At 38.0% G+C, this 25,330-nt stretch overlaps 1 protein-coding gene across 1 annotated transcript in view; it reads left to right on the forward strand.

Annotated features, from left to right (window-relative positions):
* The first annotated feature begins 123 nt into the window (after positions 1–123).
* cadpsb (Ca2+-dependent activator protein for secretion b) overlaps positions 124–25,330 on the forward strand; it is a 46,133-nt gene continuing 20,926 nt past the window's right edge. Inside the window, exons 1-10 of the mRNA XM_088005983.1 lie at positions 124–137; positions 210–276; positions 869–977; positions 1,070–1,282; positions 11,944–12,080; positions 12,182–12,369; positions 13,545–13,646; positions 13,728–13,791; positions 13,887–14,023; positions 21,508–21,619. Coding sequence (XP_087862109.1) covers positions 124–137; positions 210–276; positions 869–977; positions 1,070–1,282; positions 11,944–12,080; positions 12,182–12,369; positions 13,545–13,646; positions 13,728–13,791; positions 13,887–14,023; positions 21,508–21,619 — 1,143 coding nt within the window. The remainder of the gene's footprint in view (positions 138–209; positions 277–868; positions 978–1,069; positions 1,283–11,943; positions 12,081–12,181; positions 12,370–13,544; positions 13,647–13,727; positions 13,792–13,886; positions 14,024–21,507; positions 21,620–25,330) is intronic.

Raw genomic sequence — 25,330 nt, forward strand, 5'->3', positions numbered from 1 at the left:
TGTGTATGTTTGTTTTATTTTATTTATTTATTTTGTAGACAGAGCCAGCACATTCAAATTCACCGAATTTTTTATCCCTATCCATTTTTTTTTTCCTATTCAGACTTGTTGTATAAGAGGTCCATGTTAAAAGGCTTGTTCAAAGTTTCTTCATGTTAACCATTAAGTGTTTTCTGATCTGTCATCACCTACGTTTACTGCTGCCGCAGGTATCTGTGGGCTTTTGGGAAGAACGTGTGGAAACGCTGGAAGAAACGTTTCTTTGTGCTTGTGCAGGTGGGCCCTTTCTGAAAAGATGATGTTTAGTCAACCTGATAGTCATTACTGAAGCTGTTATTATTTGTTATTGATGTATATCTACTATGTATCACTTCTCTGCATGTAGATTTGGGTAAGTTTAGGAGAGATAGTATTCTTTTTGTAGCTACATCTTGAATTGTGAACATCATCACACCTCTGTCTAACCTGAATGACATGTTCACTGCCCTTTTGAGGAGTCACTAAAATAAATAGGCCTCTGTGTTACGCCATATTTATACCACATGGAATCAGGAGGTTATGGATCAATATTTAGTTGTTTGACATTTTGATATAACTAAATTAAAATTATAAATATATTTTTTACATTTATATTTTAGGATTTTGTGGGATGACAAAAAAAATAAATGCTTTACAAGTTGGATTTTCAAAATTTTTGCAATATAAGATGATGAAACTGCAAAAAAAAAAAAATTAAGTTTTGGATTTATAAATTGGTTATAGTTAATGTCAAAGTCATTCTTGATGTTGTTACCCAGCGTGTAAACAGCAATTAAAAATTAACCTGTTTTCTGTCTGCTTAATGTGAGCTCTTTAACTTTGTCTCTAGGTGAGTCAGTATACCTTTGCCATGTGCAGCTACAGAGAGAAAAAATCCGAACCACAGGAGCTTCTGCAGCTGGATGGGTATACTGTGGACTACAGTGACCCCCAGCCTGGTAAGAATGCACAGGGAAAAAAAAAAAGAATAAAACTGCAAGCAAACATACAGGTATTTTATAAATTTTTAATGTTCTTTGACATCTCAAAGGCTTGGATGGAGGCAGGGCTTTCTTCAACGCCGTGAAGGAGGGCGACACTGTGATCTTTGCCAGTGACGACGAGCAGGACCGCATCCTGTGGGTCCAGGCCATGTACCGTGCTACTGGCCAGTCCCACAAGCCCGTCCCACCCACTCAGGTCCAGAAACTAAACTCCAAGGGGGGGGCTTCAGCCCAAATGGATGCTCCCATTTCTCAGTTCTGTAAGTAACCCATTGCGCAAAAAAGTATTTGGTTAGGCAGAAAACAGTTTCCAAAGCTCTAACCCATAAATGTGTCACACCATGTGCTCCCCACCCCTCCTGCAGCTACAAAACATTCCCGTAGAGCTAACACACAAGCACGCGCACAAATGCATTGGTCTCTCACGGGTTTTCCTCCGGCATCTGATGGACTTCCACTCATTGTCACCACTCCCTCCGTGTTTAACGGCGCACCTCCATGCTACTCCATCAGTCGGTTCATTAGGAACAACCAACCTGAAAGAGAAGTCAGCATCCAGATGCAGGTTATGACCTGTAGAGTCCATCACACATAGGATTCAAACACTCAGACCAGCGGCCTGGTTAAATCAAGTTTTATCCAGACATGAAATAAATCCTAATAAATCTGTGACTGTACTTGTATTCCTAAGCGGTCTCCAGGTCAGGTAGCAAAGGGAAGGTAAGGCTGTCTAAACAGTGTGCCGTCTGTACCAACTTTTGTTTTAAATGTCTCTTGTGTCCTCCCAACCCCCACCCCAATTTGAGAAGCTAATCGATTCTAACAGCAGCAATTTCCTTCCCTAAGTCAGAGCTTACTCAGGTTGGTTTTGAGCCTGGCACTCATTGCTTTCTTCTCATCCTAACCCACAGTAACAGCACTAAACAGACCTCCTACCTATCAGAATTAATGATACATATTAACAATCCCCCAATAATAGATCCTGCTATTCAGAAAAAAAAAAAAAACTTTTTGTGTGCATCATTCTTTTTCAAATGTATTAAATACAATTTTTTATCAAGAGGAAGTGCAGAAAAATAATTGGCTTAGTTTTCGACAAATATTAGTAGTAACAATAAAAAAAAAACATACTTATTCCAATGTTTCTGACTGTATAAGACGGAAAATAGTAAAGGTACATAAAATCCTGTCACGTAAGATTCTCTGTTGTTTCTCCATTGTTTATTTTTCGTCCAGTACGTGATCCTTGTTGTGGTTAGTTGATTCCTCTGCTGCCAGCTGTCTGCCATTCAAAAAGCCTCCTCACAGCGGCACAGACTCCCCTCCTTCCCGAAACATTGTGGCAACACCACCACGCGTACATGTTTCACCCCCTGGTGGTCTTGAATGGCACTGGGACCATTTTACATGCACAACCCTCCTTACCCTGCTGCAGTGGACACCTAAATAAAGAAGTGTGAGTCATATGAAGGCTCCACAATTTGTATTTATCAATCTTCTGGTGCACATTGCACATCAAAATTTATCTGTAGAAAAGGGAAATGTGTTTTTTTTTTAATCTAATTTTGACAAAATATTTACATCTTTTTTTGCCACAATGGCATAGCACAATGTTATTTATAAAGTTAATAGGATAAATATTTTTTTTATGCAGTTGAGAAAATATATTTAAAAGAGACACGAAACAAATTCAACAAAGATACAAAGTTTATGTTTGATGTAGATAGACATAGCAACATACCGTATTTAGTTTCTGTTTTAGTGCCTATAGGCGCATTAAAACATATCTTCCAACATTTTTGTATGTTTGATGTAACACATTTTCTGTGCTATTCAACTGAAATAACAAGCACATTTCATCTTACAAACGTTCTCCAAATCTTTTAGATTAGGCAGATTTCTCTTGTCAATCTCAGTTTTCAGAAGACCTGAAAGATGTTCTGACAGTTTTAGTGCTGCACTCTGTTGCAAAACATTACTGTTTTTCTGGTGAAGTTATTCTTGTGGGTAGCACTTTATTTGAAGGGATGTGCATAAGACTGACATGGCACTGTCATAAACATGACATAACACCTGTCATAAACATAAAGAAGTCTTTATGAATGTTTATGACAGTTGGCATGAAGTGTCATTCGGTAAATAATGACACTTTTAATGCAAAGTTGCTCTAAAAGTTGCATTAAAAGTTCATTAAAAATGCAAACTTTGCATGATTTTGTAAATTATGATAATTCAATGCAAAGTTGGCTTTTTTAATGGACTTTCAATGCAACTTTTAGAGCAACTTTGCATTAAAAGTGTCATTATTTACCGAATGACACTTCAGGACAACAGTCATAAACATTCATAAAGACTTCTTTATGTTTATGACAGGTGTTATGTCATGTTTATGACAGTGTCATGTCCGTCTTATGCACACCCCTTCAAATAAAGTGTTACCCCAAGTTTTCACCCATACGTTACATCTTCTAATGGAGACCTGGAAGTTTTGGGTCAGAACTGACTGATTGCTTACTATTTCATCCACCTTGATAACTTTGGGCTATTTTGGTAATGCTCTGCATTACTCCTAGTCAAAGAACACCATGTTTTTGTAACTATGGGCTGACAAGTTCCAATTTGGTTCCTTCAAGCCATAAAACATTCTCCCACAAGGTTTAATTAGATTTTAGGCAGGCCTGGGGTTTTTCTGTTGAGGAAAAGGCCTCACTCCTTAATCCAGACTTAAGGAGAACTCATCAAATTGTTGTCACATCTACAACACAACCAAAATTTGTTGAAAATTCATGCGGCTCCTTCAGTGTACCTATTGGCCTCTTGACGCTTTAGCAGCTTCTCCTGATACCTTTGCACAAGGAGATTATTGTGATCTCTCCCATGCTCTTCGCAGACCTCTGCAGCTTTCGTTAAAGGAGAAGTGTCAGAGGAGAAATCCTACTGAGAAATCAAAACCTTACTTTAGTTTTACCAGATTCACCATGATTGATGCTTATTACACCTTTTTTAATAGGTATATGTTCTCTCCAAACACCTTTGTTTGTTTTCAGTTGAACTGCATGAGATATATGTCACACGAAGGGAGTGGGAGACTTTGAATCCTACCTATAAGCATTTAATGTATTAGTTATTGGCTCATACTGTTCAAGAAGCCACAGCCCTTCCACTGGGTTTGCAAAAAGATCCCAGTTTGCTGTGAGAGTTTGGCGCAGAGTTGTTCTAGTTGGACGGCATCATGACTGACTTTCAAGCATGGAATTAGCAAGTAGTTCAGGAGTTTATTCCTCTTCATAATGTTTCATTCAGATTGTAACATCTGACTTTTCTCTTCATTAGAAAGGGCGAGACTAGTGGAAGTATATCTAATGGATGCGCTGCTTTAAGAGCAGCAATAGCGAGGGCAGTCCTGTTATACGCTTCAAAAACACAGATTTATCAGTTAAATTATTTCACATGAAAGCTCTGAAACTGGCTGCAGTAGCAGAGGCTCTATCGATCCATTTTTCCAATCTGCAGGTTGGCAGTCCAACTACACACCGCTTATGAAATATTATGATCCACCAGAGCGTGCCAGGATAGACAAATGCCATGTGCTTTTGTTAAAATAGAACAGTAAGTAGTAAGGATTTCTTGATTTAGACCTTATGTGTGAGTCATTGGAGATGCTGTATCTGCCTTAAAGGTCAGCATAACAAACTCTTTTTTTTTTTTTAGCACTAAACAGATAAATAACTAAATGTCTCCAGTGGTCTTGTGAAGTTTGGTTTGTTAAAATCACCAAAATTTTGACGTGTCATCCAAGAAATACATATATTTTTAATTTTTTATATATGGTGCAAGATATTTTGTTGACAAAGAAAAATGCAAAATAATAAATAAAAAAAACTCCAGAAGAGAAATGTAAAAAGTATTTGCTACATTGCAGTAGATTGCAGTGTAAATTTTCATTGAGACACAGGAGACTAAATAACATATAACACTTCTTGAAAGTTTCAATCAAGTCTAATAAAATTGATTGCCTTAAAGACATTCATTATAGAGGCCAATAACGACATACACCTAAATACATATTCTTTCATTACTACTTTCTGGTTGCTTTTTGAAAGCATCAAAAGCATCATCTGTGAAATAAATGATTATTCCAGTTCAGTCAGTGTCCTACAGAGCAGGAAAAGGTCCGATTTATGAGGTTCCTTATACTCACAATACTTTATGTAGGACTGGGACATTCTGAGTAACTCGGGTTGTTTTTGATCTGAAAATGTAAGTGTTAGTGCATTTGGGGATGTACTTTCTACAGCTGGAAAGGAGAAAGTTACCTGGTTCAAAGAAGAATCCACATGTGTTCAAAAAGTGCCATTATCAAAATAAGTATCATTATCAAAATCCTTAGATATATGGTACTACTGGGTCAGCATATTCAATTTCTCACATATTTTTGCTATTTTCTAACATAAATGTTTGACATAAAACAAACTACCTTTTGTTGATACTTTATGTTTTTGTGTTCTCGCCAGTTTCCCTTTTTACAGTAACATTTGTGTTTGATCAGACTGACAGTACTTAACATACGGCTCTCGGCTCCTTTAAGTACTCGTCTTTTTTGTCTCAGAAGAAACTGACTGCAGTGGAGTGATGAGGATCGTAAACTGTCTTCTTCTCTCTGTCTCTCTTCTTCTTTTTCTCTCTCTGCCTGTCTTCCTCTTTGTCTCTTTTAATATACCTGGACATCTGTTGTTCACACATCCTCACATGTGCTCACACACCTCCGCCCAACACACTCTCATGTTAGTTATAGGCTGTTGTTTTTTCAGTTGTGTTTTTATCTTCTTCATGCTTTGCCTGGACCCTTCTTTAGTAAATTGCAGCTGCTAGGTCAGGGTCTCTCGTGATTTGCTCTCCTCCAGCCTTGTTGCTAGTCTTTATGTTATTCTGGTTTGTCCCTTCTTACCCTGCTGTCTTCTAGCTGGACTCAAGGGTAAGTGCTTCCTTGTAGCCGGCACTGCTCAGATAATCCCCGGCGATTATCTGACAAATGCAACGTTCCTTCTCTCTTCTCTCCCTCTTCTTCTTCCTCTTCTTCTCCTTTTTCACGTCTCGCTTCATGTCTTAGACATTAGCTGATTAATTTTTTTTGTTTTTAATAACCTCAGCTTGAGGATCAAAGTAGAAGCATCCATTCGTGCCCGTATAGGATGCATGTATTTTATATCTAAGAACTTATTATTTGACTCAGTAATGATTGACGTTTATATTAAAGCTGTTTCTGCATAATTGCCTTCTCTCTTTTTTCTTATTGGTGGCTGGATCCCTCAGAGTAAAGCTACCCTGTAATAAAACTTGATTAAAAGATTAGATGGTAAACTGTTTTGAGGTTATGAGGAAGGGAAAGCAGACGGATTTATTTGCCGAGCAAAAACATAAAGATATATGCTATATATATCCTATTGTACCTTTAAAACGATTCAAAATTTATATGTAAACTCAGCAACAAAAGAGTCTGGGAATATTATTTAGGTCAATAATTGTAAAATCTGATTAGTCACCTTTACAACATCCATGAAATGAGCTACACTTGTAAATGTTGGGGCAGCGTACCCCCAAAATATGGCAAATCCCAATGCAATATTCTATCACTGGTATTAACTCTTGTTCAACTTCATTGCAAACTTTGACTGGTCCGTTCATGGGACCAGAAGTTTTTTGAGTTTGAGTGCGCTTCACTCAAACTACAGCAAATACAGCAACTGGACGTTGTTCCCAATGACCAACTTTTGTGAGACTGGTCATGTCAAATCAGACGTCCTAGAGTTGGGAATCCAGAGAAAATCCCAAACAGACTGGTGCCTTTACTTCTGCTAGAAAAAAAAACCAAAACAAAACTGTAAGCTTTGTTCTTGAGATTCACATTCAAATTTTGTACAACAGCATCACTGATCAGGAAAACAAGAACGACCTTCATCATGTAACTTATTTGCAGGGATGACAACTGCACCACCAGTGGAACGAGACAAAGAATGTGAGGCAATGTCACGTTATGTGATGAACTACTCAAAGTATGGAGAAGGCATGGAGAATTGCCACAATGATTGTGTGACATCTTTCAATGAGGAAGTGTCATGGTGTGAGGAAATGTCTTTCCTACAGTCAAATCAAAATCTGTCCCACAGTGACTCAAGCTTACCTATATTCTAACCCCAGACATGATATAATCTAGTTCTGCATATATGTACTGTTTATAGTTACCATACAGAACTACTTAATTTTGAAAAAAGTATGCAGAGAACTTGAGACACAGTAGTTTTTTAAGTGTAGCATTACTTTCTAAATAGAGTCTATAGTTCTGTCCTGAAGCAGGAAGAGAAAAGAAATGACAGTAAAAAATGTCCATAAAATATAAAAGGCCAGAAACTGTCCAAAAGTGAAAAAGACAGGAAATGCCAGAACAACAAAGTCAGGATCATCACAGATTATGTTCAGAAGTGGAGGGAATGGTCGGAACGGTTCAGGTCCGCTTTATGTGTGAATGAGCAATAACACAAGTACATTCATCTACTGATGATTAAAGATTGGCATGGCTGATCTGATGATGCCACGCTGGCTGTTAAGATTACACAATATGAGGAAAACCTGAAATTGCGATATTGTTGATGAATGATGTGGTGTCTATCGTGGTTAACCATAATTTTCCTCAGTCTTTTCTGTTTTTCGTCATCATCAACTTGCTAACTTAGATCAATATCAGATGCATGTTTTTGGTCAGCGAGGTTTTAATACATTGTTTTTGAAGTACTATAACCTTCAAAATATTTCATCAAATGAGTTTTTGTGATATTGCTCACATCAAAATAGTAATGACCTTTGAAATTTAATATTCAGTGAAGCTCTACTTTGTATGGATCTTTTATGGGCTGTTGGAGTTACTGACACAATAAAATGAATTAACTATTACAAATGACCAATATTTATGCAGGATTTTCCTTTTTCCTAGAAAAACAATCATCTAATCCTAGTAAAAACAGGAGAAAATTGCAAGAGACCTTTGCACATCCCACATTTAGCTTTGATGCTTTTGGCATTGTGCATTTTCTTTACAAAATGCAAAAAACGTAGAAGTAAAGGTGACTAAATCTGATTAAAACATAACCCATTTGTTTATGTGACAAATGATTGTCTTAAATAATATTTCCAAACTGTTTAGGGAAATTTATTTATGTGAGGAGAGGCAATACAGATGCAGTGCTGTTTGAAAAATGTGTCCATTGCATAGTAAGTGTTCATTTTTATGCTTTATTTCTGAGGGCTCAATTACTTTTAATTATTTTTTTTTCTTTGAGCTTTCCTTGATGAGAGTTGGCAAATATGTATGCGGAGTATTCTGAATGCCAAAGACAAGGAGTAGCCACTGCCGCCCCTTCTTCCAGTGAAAATACTCCGGACCCCCTCCCCCCTTCTCCCTCTTACTGTAGATGGGCCTGTAGACGTAGAGGTTAGACCGGTGTTACGCCTCCCAAAAAAAGGAGAGGTGTCACTATGTTTTCTTTTGACTGCCCTTGTTTTGCTTGATATAGGACAACACCCGTGTCATGTGTCCATACTTCTGTACAAAACGGAGAATTTTTCATCCATTCCTCCCCCCCCCCATCTCCCAGAGAATGATAACAGTTCTGCCTCTGTCGGCTTCATGCTATATTTATCCATGTACTTGCACCAAATTGTAATGCTTTTACCCTTTTAGAGTTCTCCGGTAGTGGTATGCCTGTTAGTGTGCTCCTTAGAGATCATGAATACACTGCAACATACTCAAGTATTGTCAACTTGCAGATGCGTAGAGAACAGGAAAAAAAAGGGAATGCAAATTAAAAAAAAGAAAAGAAGATAAAATGCAAATTTCAAAAGGGGTCTGCAGATGTGCATGACGATTACAAGCGTATTGAAAACTCCGATCTCCAGCATGTTGGAACCTGTATGCAAAAGTAACATCATATTCACTTTGGTGATTTTTTTTTTTGTTTTGTTTTATTTGTGGTTGAAGTTATTATGAACACATTTATGTGCGTTATGTTCAATGTTTTTGATTTACATGTCATTTAACTAAACTAAAAGAGAATGAATCCTATTTGATGTCTCTCATATTTCAACCTTGCACACACTTTCATAGCCCTCTTTGATGTTTTCTCACCATTTCATTCTTCCACTACAAGGTCAATTCTCTTGTCTTAATGTGATTGTTGCTTTTATACTTTAACAACTCGTTTCTGTCTCACTGTCCCCCTCAAAAAACCCGTCCAACCAAACAGATTCTCTTTCTTACCTCCAATGCATCTCCTTCAGTGTTTACAAGCATTAAGTGTTTCTGTCCAGATATTTCCTTTTTACACACTATGCTTTCTTTTGGGTTTTTTCCCCCTCTGTCTCTTACTGCCATCGTCAGTTTCTACTTGTCTCATGTTTTCCTTCTCAGACTGAAGTGAAAATGACTTAAAGATGAGTGTAACTCTGTAGGGTTCCTTCTTACATAAAGCCAGGATGACACCCTCTCTCTGACCCATAGGGTGACAGTTGTGCCCTGTTGTGTATCTCAGTCCTGTCCTGACGAGATCAGGTCTCCACTTCCCACATCCCTCCACCGAATTGCCATCACTCATTGTCAGCGTCTCCTGAATGTGAAACCTGCCACTCCCACAGAGGACATGACTGTACCTCTGGTCTTCATCACTGTGTCATTGTCTCTCAGCCTGTTACAATATTTACAAGATTAAAAAAAAAAATATATATTATTTGTAAATGCAGTATGTAAACAAACCCACCAGTGGTTAATTTCTCCAAATTTACTCAGTTGCAAGGCCTTGCAGAAGTATTCACACTCCTTGAACTTTTCACATTTTGCCACCAACTTCAATGTATTTTCTTTTGATTTTGTATAATGGACTGACATGAGGTAGTGCATGATTGTGAAGTGGAAAGTAAGTAAAATTTATTTTATATGTATTCAGGTTCATGGAGTCAGTACTATGCTGCACCATACTGTGCTGTACTTGTATCTGGTTAGCTTGTTGTCTCTTGGAGTTTCTCTCAGCTTTGCACATCTTGAACTGATTTTTGCCCATTTTGTCTGAATCGAGAACATTATTGTTCAAGCTTTCCCGTGGATTTTGAATTACATTTTGACTTGGACTTTGACTAGGCCATTCTGATAAGTGTATGTGCTTTTACCTAAACCCATTTGCTGTGGCTCTGGTTGCACGTTTAGGGTAGTTGTTCTGTTTGAACTTGGACCTCTGGCCCAATCTCAACTCTTTTATAACATCTGAAGGGCTTTCATCCAGGATTGTACTGCATTTAGCTCCATTCATCTCATCAAGTATGAACAGCTTCCCTGTCCTTGCAGAATAAAAGCATTCTTAAGGCATGATGCAGCCACCACCATGTATCACTATAGGGTCGGTATGCTCAGCGTGATGTGAGGCGTCAGTTTTCCGCCTCACCTTGCATTTATATATTAGCCAGAAAAAAAAAAAAGTCTTGACCAGAGTCGATTATCTCACTTCTCTGATGTGCCCCCTAGAGTGTGGCAACTTTTAAATAAGACATTTCTTTCTTATCTTTCATGAATGCTAGATTTGTGACAGGCAGTGATCATATCATATCGACACATTCGTTACTGTTTCTCTGATTAACGCTCTCCTTGCTCAGTCTGTTAGTTTAGGTGGACGGCCATGTATTGGTAGGTTTGTAGCTGTGCAATAATGTTTATTTTTATGATGACAGACTGAGTCGATGAGATGTTCAAGGGTTTAATCTTGCTTTAAACGTCCTCAGAACTTTACATCCGATCTGTCTGCTGTTTTTCTTGGTCTTCATGATGCTGTTTCTTCACTAATGTTCTTTGACTTATCTCAGAGACCTTCACAGAACAGTTGTATTTATGCTGGGATTAAGCTGCATCCAATTTACTCAACCCAACTTTCAGACATTTGTAAAAAAAAACAAAAAACTTTGAAACCAGTTAATTTTTATTTATGGTTCTAGTTCACAATTATGTGCTCTGCTGTGTTGACTTTTCGCATAAATTTCAGTACATTAAAGATTGTGGTTGTAAGGTGCCAAAATGTGAAAATTTTCAGGGAGCATTTAAACTATATATATATATATATATATATATATATATATATATATATATATATATATATATATATATATATATATATATATATATATATATATATTATTAGGTTTCACAAACCAGGCTTAATGTTTTAGTGGTCTTTTTTTCCCTCTTTTTTAACACAATTTTAAAAAAATGTGTATTCTTCTCTTGAAAACAGCAAGCCAAGTTCAGGAATCCATTATGCAGAACAAACAACAAATTTTAGATTTGTAGAAATGTTCAAAATATTGCTCTTGTAATGTCTCTCTGTTTATAACACAACTTAAAATAATTAGTCTTTCTGGCCTTTTGTTTAGTTTTTTTTCCACTAGCACACATATTTGTCAGTACCTGGGTGGCAACCTTTGAGAATGGCAGAATCTATTGAGTGCATACAGACAAATTGTTTATTAAATTTCATCCAGTATTTCTTCAAACGTCTTTTGAATCTTAAATGATGTCTTTCTTCTATAAAACAAGAGGCAATGTAACAAAGCTGCATCCATGCACAAATAGTCGAAGCACCATCCCTTTGAGCTTAGCTTCAGATTGATAGATTTATCCACTAGCAGACAAATTGTAGACATTAATGCACTCTTTACGCTGTCCAACACAATGCAAGTTGACAATGTAAGCTATAATTGTTATAATTTGCCCTTAGAAGTAGCTGAACAGTCTTGCAGAGTTGTACTGAAGCGTCGCTGTTTTCCTTCACCTCACTGACGTCGTGTCCTCTGAACCGTGTGTTTTTCCTTGTGCCGTTTGGCTGGATAGACGCTGACAGAGCTCAGAAACATGGCATGGATGAGTTTATCTCCGTTAACCCCTGTAGCTATGACCACGCCTCGCTTTTTGAGATGTTGCAGCGGCTCACACTGGACCACAGGCTCAATGACACCTTCTGCTGCTTGGTGAGTGACTCTCTGTCAGGTATCATGCTTACATGACAGTGGGGGGAGAAGTTTGCTGCTGGGCATGCTTTCAGTCTCCACATTGCTTGTTTGTTTTGCAGGGATGGTTCAGCCCGGGGCAAGTGTTTGTCCTGGATGAATACTGTGCAAGGAACGGAGTTCGAGGTTGTCACAGACATCTGTGCTACCTACGCGATCTTCTGGAACGGGCAGAAAACGGGGCTATTATCGACCCCACTCTTCTGCACTACAGCTTTGCTTTTTGTGCATCCCATGTCCATGGGAACAGGTGTGCACTCTTCTTTTGACCTGCAAGCCACATTTACCAAGTTTGACATTAGAAGAAAAATTAATGTTTTTTTTGTATTTCTAAAAGAAAAATTGGAATTATATTTTTTGCTTAATTGAGCAAATCTTGTTTTGGATTCCTGGATCATGAACCAAATATGTACTTAATATATCGGAAACACATTTGTTTCAAATAGAACTATTCATTATGCAAAGGTGTTTTATAGGAGACGGTAGAGTTTTATGAATGGGCTTCTCTATCTCCAGTCAATTTCTTACCTGTCAACATTCAGGAATATTAGTTTGGATAAACAGAAACAAGTCCGACTAAAGAGTTTGGACTTGCCAATGCACGCCGCTCAGATCTCACCAACGTGTCCTGTCCAATACTTAATTCTGTTTTTGGGTCAGCTGAATCACTCGGCCTCTTAAATCTTTTGGTAAAACCTCGTATGTTTTAGAATCTAGTCTTAAAAATACTCTGATATAAGCCCCTTTGATATCAAAACTTTTACTGTCTGTGTTTTTTTTTTTCTTCAAACAACAAAATGTTTAAGGTTTTAAGTTAATTTCTCTCAAAACACAGCTGACAGCTCACAGCAACAGCTGGGGAGAGCGGACTCTACAGGAGCGGACATAAACCTCCACCTTTTTTTTTTTTTCCTCTAGTGTACTTTTTGTCATCTTTAAGTTTGGTTATATTTAAGTTATTTTTTATGTATTTTATGTTATCAATTTTGTGTCTACATATATTCTTGTTTTCTACCATTTTCTTTGTTTTTCCTTTCTTCTCTGTCCTTTGTTGCATAGTCTCTCACTGTCCATATTATTCATCCTCCCATGCGTCCGTAAAAGTCAGAGAGGGCAGCAGTTACTGGGGGCCGCTGGGCTACGAGGCTCTTGTTTCGCCACAGAGCGCCCAAAGCCCAGATCCTCAGGCTGCTGCTAGGCGAGCATGCATATTCAAGTTTAAGCAAAGAAAGAAGTCCTTTCAGAGCGAAAAAAGGTGAGATTGGAGAGAAACGTCATCTCAAAAGGCTTTGCTGTTGGCTTTTAGGGAGCTTGTAGTGGGCCAACAGAGTTTTATATCACTAAAGTCAGATGAGAGTATGCTTAATCAGTGGAACAGCTAAAGGACTTCAGCTGGGTAAAAGTGGATGGGTGTGATCCTCACAGGCCGGATGGACTGAGCACAGTGAAAGTGGATGAGAAGGAGCGCTTTGAGGACATTAAAGAAAAGTTGCGCGTCATTTTGGAGAACCACATTGTACATTTCAGGTGACTAATCGTTCAGCAATTGAACAATACCTACGCATGTTTTTTTTGTTCTCTCATTAAACATTTGGTCTTGCCTTGCAGATATTTTTTCCCCTTCGGTCGTCCAGAGGGTGCGCTGAAAGCCACTTTGTCTTTGCTGGAGAGGGTTTGTAGATACACAAAAATCACCATGTGTAACAGAGAAATAACAATTATTATGTAATTGAAGTATCTGGGTTGAGTATTTGCTTTCTCACGCAGGTTCTGATGAAGGATATTGTGACTCCAGTTCCACCTGAAGAAGTCAAAGGAGTGATTCGCAAAAATTTGGAGCAGGCCGCTCAGCTCAACTACCAGCGGATCAAAGACTACGCTACAATTGAAGGTAACCAGAAAAATATATATTTGAGCAAAGCGTAGTGGCTTTTGCAGAAAACGAAGTAGAAAGTAGAAAAACACGTTGAACACACATGGTTTAATTCCCTTCATCTTCCTTTTTTCTTACTACAGTTTGAGACCCTCCCTGTCACTGCTAGCTATGTTATTTACACTAGCTGAATTCACTTGATATATGGCCAGTTTGAGCCCATATCCCAAATGATTCATGGCACGCAGATGATTTTTTTTTTCTTTAACAGTGTGCCATCACTTTCTGTCTCTCCGTTCAATAACTCTCTCCTTTGTTTCAGGCCTTCTTTAGCTCTGTGCTGTTCTGTAGGTCAAGTTGGCTTTTGTGTAGAGGTGTGTGAGTAAAAATGCATTCAAATCCAAAGCCCTGAAATCTGTTGATGTGCTGATTTCTCATTGTGCCTTGAGTATTCTAACCTGACATTAGATGGTTGGACCAGTATCTCAGCTTGACTTAGTGGCCTCTCTGACTCCCAGTTCCCAGCCGATGCATCTTCCCCATCCCTCCCACTTTCTCGCTTTCTCTCTTAACATCTATGATTCCTCAAGCTGATTTTGCGTCCCCTCCCCCCGCCTCCCTCCATCTTTGTCCAATGATCCTGCTTAAGCTCACAATCTTCTGCTCTCTGTCCTTTGCTGTCCGCTATGCTTTTCTCTCTTCTTCCACAGATATTGCTTTAAATACCTTCAATAACATGTTTTATTTAGCTTCTTTAAAAGAAATGCTGGGATTGCAGAGAAAGTGGTGGTTTCAGAGTTTGTCAGCCCTGCAGGAGTTTTCCAAAAATAGACCAATTATCTGGATTTTCTATTTGCCATTCTTACAAATATAAAACTGGACAATGTCTCTTAATTAGAATATTTAGTTTAATTATCAAAGTATAAACTCTGAATGTTTTAAGTCAAATGTAAGCAGCGATGCAAAAACTTATGAGGGGTTTACAAACATTTGAACAACATTATCCAAACCAGCATCACCCACCTGCATGTGCTTTGAGACATAACAATGTGACCTTTCTTTATTGGCATGAGCTATTATGAAGAAAGACAACATTAAGGCTTAATTTATCAGTGCTGTGCAAAAGTTATGTCACCCGTCATTTCTTCATACCTACCAAAGAACCTGGCTTTCTTGTCCCACTGTAGTTCTCCAGGTTTTCCAGATGTTTATCCAAGTGTTTCCATGGATTCCATGTGGTTAGTGACTCCCATGAATATTGGTGGTCTACTCTTTTTATTTACTAAAATTACCTTTTTATCTGATATGCATATTTGTTCATTCAACCTATGTGAAATTTGATAATCTGATACGCAAAAATGTAAAAACGGAGAAAATGTGTAAAGCGAGAAATACCTTTTCACACATGAAAAGCAAACCGCAGCATCTTGAAAATTAAACGTACAAGCAGAAAGGACATATGAAGACTTTTGCACAGTGCTGACTTACAGTCTCTTCCCATGTCAAGCATTTGACTTACACACAAAAAGTCAAACTTTAACATTGTTTGTGCCTTGAAAGAAATCCCCCAGGGTGCTAAAGATACTAAGGCTCCAGTCCTTACTATCTTTTCATGCTGTGTGAATTTACTTCCCCTCGTTTCCTTGTGAGACGACTGGCTCAAAATAAACCAGATGTTTCATTTAACTGCTGGGCTTGCTGCCCAGCACAATGCCAGTTTCACTTGGACAGCCCTCCTCCCATTGGCTTCTGAACTCCAGCCCTCCCACTTCTGACCCTAGCCTCTTGCATGCTACAATCCTGTTTTTTATAGGGAAAAAGAGGGAAATGTATGAGCACCCTGTCTTCTGCTTGGCCTCTCAAGTGATGGATTTAACCATCCGTGAGTACCCTGATCATCCTCTCCCCGCTCTTTCATCCCTCTACGGCCTCCTCTTCTCCTTCAAAGATGCTGCTCCTGCCGCCATGCTTGCTTTTATCTGTGCCTTTATGTGTCGGAGTGAGTGGGGAGCACACCAGTCCAGAAATCTGTGAAGTGCCGCGCTGAATCGGTCGGGGGTCCTCTTTTAGGCACCGTCTGTTTGTGATGGAAATGAATGAGCAGTCTGGTCTGTATAGCTTCTTTCTTTTGGTTGGACGCCCATTCCTTTGACTTGAATGCATTTTTAGACTGCGTACATTGTTATCTCCTGCAGTCATTTGGTCTGATCATGTCAGTGCTTTGCCAAACAGGTAGGCTTCTTTTTTTTAATTTCCTCTCTGTGGCACCAGCTATAGTGAAGGAGCGTCTGTCGACTGGGCTTTCGAATGGGGAATACAGTCCAATGTGTGGATTCAAGAGCTCCACTTTTATCTTAACTTAACTTCAGTCATATCAAGTCGCTTTTAGTGTCCTGTCTGCTGTGATCACAGTACTTTTACATGTGTCCTGTCTGTTTACAGTAGTCCACGCTTTGTCTGTTTAACAAACATATTGTCACTTTTTTTAATTTCCTGTTTTCCACAGGCTTTCTGTGTTTCTGTTTTTTTTTATATTTCTTTTTAACTGTGTGATGTCTGTCCGTCTCAGAAATCTCACTCCCTGCAGCTGAAACCACCCGAGCAGAACAACACCTCTGAGTCCCAAAGTACCGTGAAGCTAATCACAGAGATGTGCTGACTCTAAACATCTGCTTTTTTATCTTTTCTCTCCCCTTTTTTTCTTGCCGAAGTTGAGAAAGGTCAAAAGGATCAGAAGGATCCAGGTGATGCTACGTTTAGCTTATGGTTTAGCTACAATGCACACAAATACAGCCACACACTCCCTTCTTTTAGACACATATTTTCATTCCACATGGACTATTTACTATTTTATCACATGAAAAACAAAGAATTCTCAATGTATTTTATTAGGATTCTATGTGATAAACCAGCGCAAAGTAGTTTATAATTGCGGTAGGTAATGGTACATGTTTTTCAACATTTCTTCTTACAAATTAATATCTGAAAAGTGTGGCACTCTTTTGTATTCAGCCCTCTTTCTCTCTGATCCCATGTGACCAGTTGCCTTAGGAGTCAGCTAGTTAGTAAATGTAGCCAAGTGGGTTGGAAATAAAGTTGTAAAGACGTTTAAAGCAACTCTTTTTTGTCTTATCATCATATGATTGAAAGTCTTTCCAAACTGCAAATCTGGGCTGTTCATCTATGTTAACGGGCATTTTTCAAAGACAGATGTTTTTGGAGCAGCTGTTGAGTTTCACAGTTACTTTGGAGAGTATTTTGACGCAGCAGCGATTTGTCAAAGTAGCAGTAAAGCTATTATTAAAGGAGGTCATGGGAACTAGAGTTGATAAGAAGACAGTAGTTGATGGAAGAAACTAATTACATAGGAGTCCTTGAACACAAAGAAGTTAAAGACTTGAGAATGGCGGTAGGTTATCAATCTAGCTGAATCATAAAAATACAGCCACTTTGAAAACAGGACAGCTTCAGTCAGAATATATTCAACCGATAGATCTAGTCCAGGGGTGTCCAAAGTCGGTCCTGGAGGGCCAGCATCCTGCATGTTTTAGTTTCCTTCCTAGTGGTAGTAACAACCTTTTCAACATGTCAATGTTCTTCTTAGACCTTCTAATGAGACATCATTTGATCCAGGCGTGTTAAACCAGGGAGAGAACTAAAACATGGAGGATGCCGGCCCTCGAGGACCAACTTTGGACACCATTGGTCTAGTCAAAGTCTAGATCTAAGCCCAATTTGGGAATCTGTGGCTCCAATCTGACTGAACTTGAGATCCTTTGAGAAGACAAATATGCAAACATGTTAGTGTTTTGAGTTGGTTCATCACATACCTCCCTATAAGATCGAAACATTTCTGAATGTAATGCAAATCATGTAAAATATTTTGTAATGAAATAGTGAAGTACTTTATCTACAAATCTTTCATCTGTAGCACATCATTCCTGTAGTACTTCACAATATGCGAACATTAGTATGCTTACATCAATATGCTTTTTTATCGAGTAAATATGGTGATTGTACTACTTTATATTTCAAGTCTGAACCTTTCCAAGACACATAACCTGTTCTCATAAACTGCATCTTGGTTACAGATGCACTGATTGTAGCAACAGTAATACATGAATATTCTGAGAAACCATGACAATCATAACATAATGCAAACTTTCAATAAAGGTCTTACTATATACAATCTCCAATACATTTTCTCAATGTAAATATGAAAAAAAAATACAATACAAACTGTTTTCATATGATTTAATACTCTAGTCAAATGTGCTGGTGACTTAGAAGGAGTACTAGCTGTTATTCTCAATATAAACAAATAAAGCCTTGCTCCAGGCCTTCAGATGGTTTCATCACATCTTCAGCCGAACTACAGCAAAGTTTATCTCGCATGCTGCAGCCATTTGTCTCATGCTCAAGTGAGATCTATATTTAAAAATAAAACACATATAACATCCAACCATTTGCAGATAATTATCACTTTTGTCAGTCATCTTAAAATGCCTGTGGCTCAGTAAATAGATCGGTTGCTGTTTGATCTTCAGCTTTTCCAGCCTAAAAGCCAAAATGCCCTGGGGAAGGATACTCAGCAGTTGGCAGAAAAATACGCTGCCGTTTCTGGAATTTGGAAATACATACAGCCCTACATTACATGTGTAGGTGTATGCATGTCGAAGAGGGAGGGATGGAGAGAGGAAAGCGTTCCTTCTGTAAAATAAGTATAGGATCTGTACGTGAACGGTTAGGCACATTTCTAAATTTGACTTTTTAAAATGCCATGATGGAAATGATTTATATCTTTCTCTGAATTATTGATTAAAATATTTACTGACAATAAAGCAGAAAATAAAAAAAATAAAAAAATCTTAAATTTACCAGCTTTTTTCATGTTTCTTCTGGTGTTTTGACTATTATATTTGATGATGAGCCCCAAGTGTTAGACACTGCAACACCTTTTGCCATCACTCTAATCTTTAGCTCCTACCACTCTGGCTAGGCTAATCTATAACATTAATATTACTTTGAGTCAGAAGAAACATGTTGGATAAATTAAAAAGTTGCTTTAAACCTAGAGCCGCCACATAAATAATTAGCTTTGGGTTTAACCGCATCTCAGAACAAGCAACAGCTCCGTAAAACGCTGACCCAAGCCAATAAGCTATTACAGCAAAACTCTTCCTGTTTTATGTAGTTACACATTTATGTGCTTTTGATTTAAGATTTATGTTACCATCCAGTCCCATGTTGAAATTGTACCCATTTGAGCAAACATTGTTATGCTGTTTTATAACTCCATTTCACGACTTGTGCCCGTCTTTTTAGACGATGTTGCCAATAAAGGTACATCAGTTTCGTGCCGTCTTCAAGTGTTTTGAAGATCACTGGTTGGTGAGCTAAGGGATACATTAAAAAAAAAAAAAATTAAACACAAAGAAACATCAATTTGTTGTCAAATCTAGCACCAGCACACTGTAAAAATATTGGTTAAACAGCTCTGAAGTAACCTCATCAAGCAACTAGGAGCAATGATTTAAATCAGCTACAGGATTTTAAATATTCATTGAAACTATGAGGTTAAGAAAAATAATCCAAAATCTCAGAATCCGACAACATTCAGCAACAATTAGAAAAGGACGATGATGCAAAATAATAAAAAGGTATAGAAGTTATTTAAAAGCTTTCAAGTTTTTAAAGAAATATAGGCTATAATTTCCATGTCATTTCAGTCACAGCGACTCCAGTAATTATTCGTAATAAGCATTACTTTCCTTACATTTCACAGATTTAGCGTAGAACATGTTGGCCTAAAAACCATGTTTCACTTGATGGATAACTTCTAGGAGTACTGAAACATTTTTACAGTGTGTTTATGGAGTATTTTCAAGTAAGCCGTGCGACAGCTCCTTATACAAATGGCTTATTCAAAACCTGTTCACAAAATGCATGTTTTTGATGCCACATTGCACCTCCATCTCAATGCCACTATTCTTTTGTCTGATACTCCTGCAACATAACTCTGACTATCCTGCAAACACATCAGCTTTGTTGCTCCATGTCATGCATCCCACACAGCGCCTTCCACAATTGCTCGTGCCCTTGGTAAAGATGTTTTAAAAGCTCTTATTGCAGTAGCATAATCACACATTAAAATGGCAAGACATTCACTCTGAGTTGAAAAAAAAAAAAAGCGGTCTGAAGAAATATATATTTTTACAAAACACTGCTGACGCACTAATTCACACCTCTGTTTTTAACACTTTCCTGCAAGCCCCTCCTGCTACTAAGACAGTGTTTAGTCTTCTCTCTTAAGATTTCACAAGTTTGGAGGATACAAAGTCCATTCCTCTTTGCACAAAATCTTCAGGTCACCCTTTTTCCTGGGTCTTGCTTTATACTGTTCTCTCCTCAGCCCATGGCTCTGGACCTCTGTACAGTTTTGGTAATTCAGTCTGTGTCTGGTGAACCATGTTTTGTATTTGATGAGGCCATTACGCTACTAAAGACCCAATGAAATACAACAAAATACTGTTAGGTGAAATCTGCCGTTTCAAATAGCACTCTAACAAGGTTCTCAAAACTTGTGGAACTGAAACAGCCCCGTAGCAACACAGATCATCCACCGTACTTAACAGAAGACATGATGATCTGTTCCAGATATTCATGACTTGTTCTCTGAGTCCCACCAGGCCCACCTTGAGTGTTTGATGCCAAAAGCTCAGTCAAGGTTTAATCTGACTCCAGCACACAATTCCAGTTAAAGTCCCAGTAGAGTTTAGTAGACACCATATATTGTAGATCACATATAATGGCTTTTGTACTGACTTCGTGACCCTGGATTGCCACTTTTTACTGTAGCAGTGCACTACAAATCTGTCTTGCAGGAAAGTTTGTTGTCTTGTACTTTCTTTTAAAGGCTACCAAGTACAGAAAAGCTACTTTTTTTAAAAATGACATATTATCTTGTCCTTCTTGTTTTGATGAGGAGCCAGGACAAGTGGGATTTGTGCCATATTTGTAAACCAGAAAACAGGAAGTTTCATAGTGATCAAATCAAAAAAGTGTAAAACATACTTTTAAGTATTAATTTTATAAGAACTCTCTGGGTATCAATAAGTGTTGCACCGGTTTTCTTCTTAAAAAAAAATTAAAAAAAAAAAAAAAAACATTTTTCCCTCGAACAAGTAATATTACAACATATAAAAGTAATATTTTTTTCCAGATTTAGTGTGAGATTATGCTGCTTTATCACAATATAGTTTAAGGCTTTTCACACATCTTCACTAGGGGAGACAATAGGGGTTTAGGGTGCTGTAAAATGGAAAAATCTTATACATTACTTGCTTTAAGGGATATAAGTGGGTAAACATCACAGTGTAAACACTGTGTTTATGCTTTTTTGCTAAATTGAATAAAATAAAGGGGAAAAAAATTATCCCATATAGTCATAAAACCCCCCTTGGAATGCTTCTCTTTGCTTGACTAACCGCTCATCCCTCACCCTCATCCTTTTGTCTCAGAAAACGCAGGCCGCTTAGTCACGCCTGCCAAAAAGCTGGAGGAAACAATTCGCCTGGCGGAGTTAGTCATAGAGGTCCTCCAGCAGAACCAGGAACACCATGCGGAGGTGAGTGAGAACCCTCTCCTCCTCCTCTCCTCAAAGCACGTCCCCCTCTTTACTCCTCACTCTTATCCCACTCGTCCCACTTCAGAGAGTTAGTGTCATAATAGTCAGCCAGCTATAAATAAAGCTGCTTTCATCTATGGGTAGCAAAAAAAAAAAAAGAAGAAGAAGAAATCCTGCATGAATTTAATAGAGGAAGGCTTTAATTAGCATTGAACAGAATAAGACTAAACGCGTCATAGCTTAAGTTTAGATGTAGTACTACTACAAACTACTGTAGTTTAGACAGACTAAACATTATATTTTGCTGCTCAGTAGTTATAGTAGGTGATAAAAATTTTTTACAAAAATATATATTTTTTTGCTTTTGCATATTCCAATTATAGTGCTCTAGCTGTTTATGGTATCTTTGTAAAGAAAACAAATATCATTATTAATACTAAGGGTCTTTTTATCAAAAGAAGTATTAAGTAAGAATAAATTATACTTTTTGTTTGAGATTTTCACTTGTTTAGATTCCTAAAATCATTTAAATTAATGGCTCTCAAACTGTGATGCAGCCTAATTTGCGGATAAAAAATGTTTACAGATCTTTTATCAAGCTTTTTGTTTATCAATTTTTCTGCAAAAACACATTTTTAGATTGGATCTCTTTATGTTCCAGGTGTTCAGACATATTTGTTACCTTTTGTATTTTTGGTGTTCTGGATTTAGTCTACTAATATTATGCTGTGAGGATTTAAAAAAAATAAAAATAAATATATATATTTAATAAATGAGTACTTCTGAGAACAAACTTAAACTTGTGGGCCCATCTTACCAGCTGATGGCTGTAGAATGACAAATGGTTGCATTTGAGTTGCACATGCTTTGTCCATGTTCATCATAAACACTGATTTTTATTCCACAAATTATATACAATACGGATGAGCATAATAGTTTGTCTTTAGTAGAGGTAGTTTTAATCCGACAAGCAAAAATAGTTGAAAAATACACAGTTAGTTAAAAATTGCAGTATTTCTCAATGTAATTTTTAAGTATAAGATAAATATTACTGCTTTAAAACACTGAATGGGCTTTATTATTGTTCAACTTTTTCTTCTAAAATACTCTGCTAGAGAACAACATGACTATGTGTAGCTGTGTAGATCTGCAGGTGATCCAGTATGGTCTTAGAATATGCAGATAAAGCAGATTTATTGTATCTCTCTGAATATGCTTGACAGGCGGCAGTCACAAGTTCTGGAGATCAATCGGTACAGTATTTATATTTCTTTCTCCTCTTCAGTCCCCATCACAACCCCCTTGTATGGCATGAGCCACTATGGCAAGAGGCACGTTTCAGGCAGAGATTGAACTCATAGCTGCTGTAGCTCTGGGTGGGTTTTAAGGCAAAGATATGAGAGCAAGCTTGTATAAAAATCTAAAAAAACTAGAAGCACATTAGCTTTCACAACATGATTGTGATCATTAAGCATGCTCATCAGGCCATAAAGAGGTTTCCTTTTTCTCCAAGCATGCCGAACCAGAAAATTTCCCAAAGTATGCTCCATATGAACCTTTGAAGTTTGATCCACCGTGAACATTTGTTCCTTCTCCATCTGACAATTGATTTCACAGTCCGCACTTGTTCAAGCATTTCTTTTCCAGCTTCTCCTCCTCCTCCATCCCTTTCTGCTATCTGTTCTTAACATATAAACCCGTTTCAAACAAATTTCTCAAAGTACATTATTGTTCTGTACATCTTCCTGTGTTTTTACTGTCTAATGATTGGTGACTGTCCGAGCAGGGAAAAGAGGTATGTAGCCAAGCTGAATGAGAACCCCCCTCCCCCATAATGCTCTGTGCATGTCAAAACAGATGATTCCACATATCGTACCCCCTCAGCATCAGTACACCCTCCCCCCACCCCCCCGGACTGGTCCTTTAACACTGTTTGACTGATACAGGATTGCAGTCGTTGTGCCTGAACTCTCAGTATGACACAGACTTCTCAGAGTCCTGTTTGCGTCTCTCAACCACTATCAAAGGCTGGAGGCTACTCTACCTTTCAGCGTTTTCCTCTCCCTAACCTGACAAAAAAATTTGACCGTCCTCTCATTCAACTTTCATGAGAGTATTTTTTCCTTGACTGTGGTGGAGAAAGGCTTGTTTGCTGCCTTTTTTTTTTTTTTTATCTCTAACAATAGAGCTTTCATGCTTTTTTTTTATTCTAGGAATGGGCAGGTAAGTTGGTGGGTAAGTGGGTCTGTCTGCCATTGTTATTCCAGGTGGTAATTTTACCTTCACGGTTAGAGTTTAAAAGTAAAAGCATGCAGAACAATTTGAAAGGATTAAGCTTCTGAATTTGGCAACGTGTTATCCTGAATGATAAGCAAATAAACCAAGACTGCCAGCTAAGCAACTACTGTCAAAGGGTGAGGAGATTCTGACCGTGCCAGAAAATTGTCATCTGAATCTCAAAGACTTTACTTAACTAATTGGGAAAGCCATTCTTCAAGTGGAGACATGCTGTGGGCTGCAGTCTTTGGTGTGCCTATATATAAAGATGTGCATGAGTCACATTCACATCTAGTGGGTTGTGAGATTGTTGCTGATGTGAATGGTGGACCCCCTCATTTTCTTAGCTTCGGAGAAAAGCATGCAGGGAGATCCATGTTTGCATGAGAAAAAACACTTTTGCCTTTGATACATAGAAATCGTGCTGAAGATAAGGTCCTTTGCACAGGTAGTCATACCTGTTGAACGTTGTGACATTTTGCCACATTAAAACTACAAACTTCAACTTATTTTACTGTCACTCTGTGACAGATCCAGAAAAAGTTGGACATGACTGTGAAGTGGAGGGGAAAGGATACATGGTTCTCTAATGCTTTTCTACTAATCTGAAAGGGCATCCATTTGCATTCAGTGCCATTTTACTATGATAGAACTAAAAAAATCCAGTGTAACAGATTGTATTCAGAAGTTACCTGAGTACTGAGTAAATACTGGCTCGATGCAGTTGTCAGGGATAAACTTGTATACACCAGGATTCGATTATAAAACAGTATCCCAAGCTTTTAACATTACAAAGCACTGTTTATGGCACTTCTGCTAACCTATCAAGCCATGGTCATCTGCATATCCTTACAGGCTGGGCAAGAGTATCATGAATCAGAACTCTGGTGATACTATAGACAGCTGTTGTTCATGTCCAATATTCTATCAATCAGTCAAGTTAATTTGTATAGCACTTCAGCAATAAGGCAGAAGGAAAGTGCTTCATATTATAAAAACTCCAAAATACAAAGTCATGGAAAAAAAACACGAGGTTGTGTTTTTGCTTGAGGTTGCAGAATAACGTGCAACCTCCAGCTGTTTACAAATCTTGCTTTGATTAAGTGGCAAGAAGAAAGTCACTCTTGACAGAAAGCCATTTTGCTTCAGGTTAAGTGTTACAATGCCCCAGATAAAGTCCAGACCTAACTCCAGGTAAAGAATATGTAGCAAGACTTGAAAAATAGCTCTTTGTTGATGTGCCTGCGATTGAGTTATTTTGTGAAGGAGAATGAGGGGAAATGTCAATCTGTCAAGACCCTAAAAAAGACTTACAGGCTCTATACCCAAAACCTCTTCATAGCTTTATATAAAGCAAATGTTACACAGCATGTGTCTCTTTCCTCCCACTAATCGGGTTTGTACTACTTTGTGAATGGCGATTTTGAAAAATCT

Source organism: Poecilia mexicana, unplaced genomic scaffold, assembly GCF_051168715.1.
Source record: "Poecilia mexicana isolate PSO_F unplaced genomic scaffold, ASM5116871v1 scaffold_5, whole genome shotgun sequence".
In the NCBI taxonomy this organism is placed as follows: domain Eukaryota; kingdom Metazoa; phylum Chordata; class Actinopteri; order Cyprinodontiformes; family Poeciliidae; genus Poecilia; species Poecilia mexicana.